Source organism: Arachis duranensis, chromosome 10, assembly GCF_000817695.3.
Source record: "Arachis duranensis cultivar V14167 chromosome 10, aradu.V14167.gnm2.J7QH, whole genome shotgun sequence".
Classification (NCBI taxonomy): domain Eukaryota; kingdom Viridiplantae; phylum Streptophyta; class Magnoliopsida; order Fabales; family Fabaceae; genus Arachis; species Arachis duranensis.
The window spans coordinates 59,892,151-59,893,239 of NC_029781.3; the positions used below are offsets into that span (position 1 = coordinate 59,892,151).

Below are 1,089 nucleotides of genomic sequence, written 5' to 3' on the forward strand. Positions count from 1 at the left end.
ATACATCAAAGCCACGGCATACTCATAGGAATTTACATCATTCATTTTATCAAAAATTCTTGCATAAATCTTATGAAAAATGCTTAGAATTAACAATGTTTGATTGAATCAAGACAAGCATGAAATTCTCATCCAAGCACTTACTTATTTCCTAAAAAATGCATGAAAACCTAGTAAAAAATAATGAAAAAGGCTTGTAAAACTAGTCTAAAATGACTTGTCATCAGAACCCATTGAAAGGTGGACAAACAATAGTGATGACTAAAGAGAGTAGTGCCCTCATCCAGAGGGATTTGCCTATAAAGAAGAAGGATCCAGGGAGTTTTCACATCCCTTGTGCTATAAGGGATACAATAATTGATCGAGGGTTCTGTGATCTTGGAGCAAGTATAAATCTAATGTCGTTGTCTCTCATGAAGAAGTTGCAGATCAATGAGTTAAAATCCACAGATGTAATCCTCCAATTGGCTAACAAGACCCAGAAACAAGCAATAGGAGTGGTTGAAAATGTACTGGTGAAGGTGGGGAGGTACTTCCTCCCTACATATTTTGTTGTTCTTGAGATGGAAGAGAACTATCTTCATCCAATCATTCTGGGGAGACCATTCTTGGCTACAGCCAGAGCATTCATTGATGTTGAGCAGGGGAAGTTGATATTGAGAATACATGATGAACAACTCACCTTTCATGTCTTCAAGCCTACACATGAATCTGAACAAGAGAACAAAGACTTGAAAGATGATCACAAGGAAGTATTCTTGGAGGAAACAAGTAGTAAATCACAACCAGAACCTTTGAAGAACCCCGTGGTGGACAAACAAGAAGTCCAAGTGATACAACAACCAAGGAAGCCTAAGGAGGAGCTGAAACCATAAGAGTCAAGAGAAACAATCAACAAGGATCCTCCGGACATAAGAATCACCAAAACACCACTTGAAGAAGAGAAAATAATTGGGAAGAATGTACCAAGGAGATGGAAGAACAAAAAGATCCCTACAGAGGACTTTTCCCCAGGGGATCAAGTGATATCAATCCACTACCCATTAATCCAACCTCATCTTGCTACCATTCCATCTCAGCTACCTCAAG

General features: G+C 38.8%; 1 protein-coding gene across 1 annotated transcript; it reads left to right on the forward strand.

The window, feature by feature from the left end:
- Window positions 1-212: 212 nt before the first annotated feature.
- Window positions 213-875, forward strand: LOC107469830 (uncharacterized). The gene has a single exon (XM_016089209.1). The coding sequence runs from the start codon at window positions 213-215 to the stop codon at window positions 873-875; it is 663 nt and encodes a 220-aa protein (XP_015944695.1).
- Window positions 876-1,089: the final 214 nt, after the last annotated feature.

Bases quoted from the DNA above. Each gene is read 5' to 3' on its own strand.
- LOC107469830 (XM_016089209.1), top strand. From the start codon at position 213: ATGACTTGTCATCAGAACCCATTGAAAGGTGGACAAACAATAGTGATG.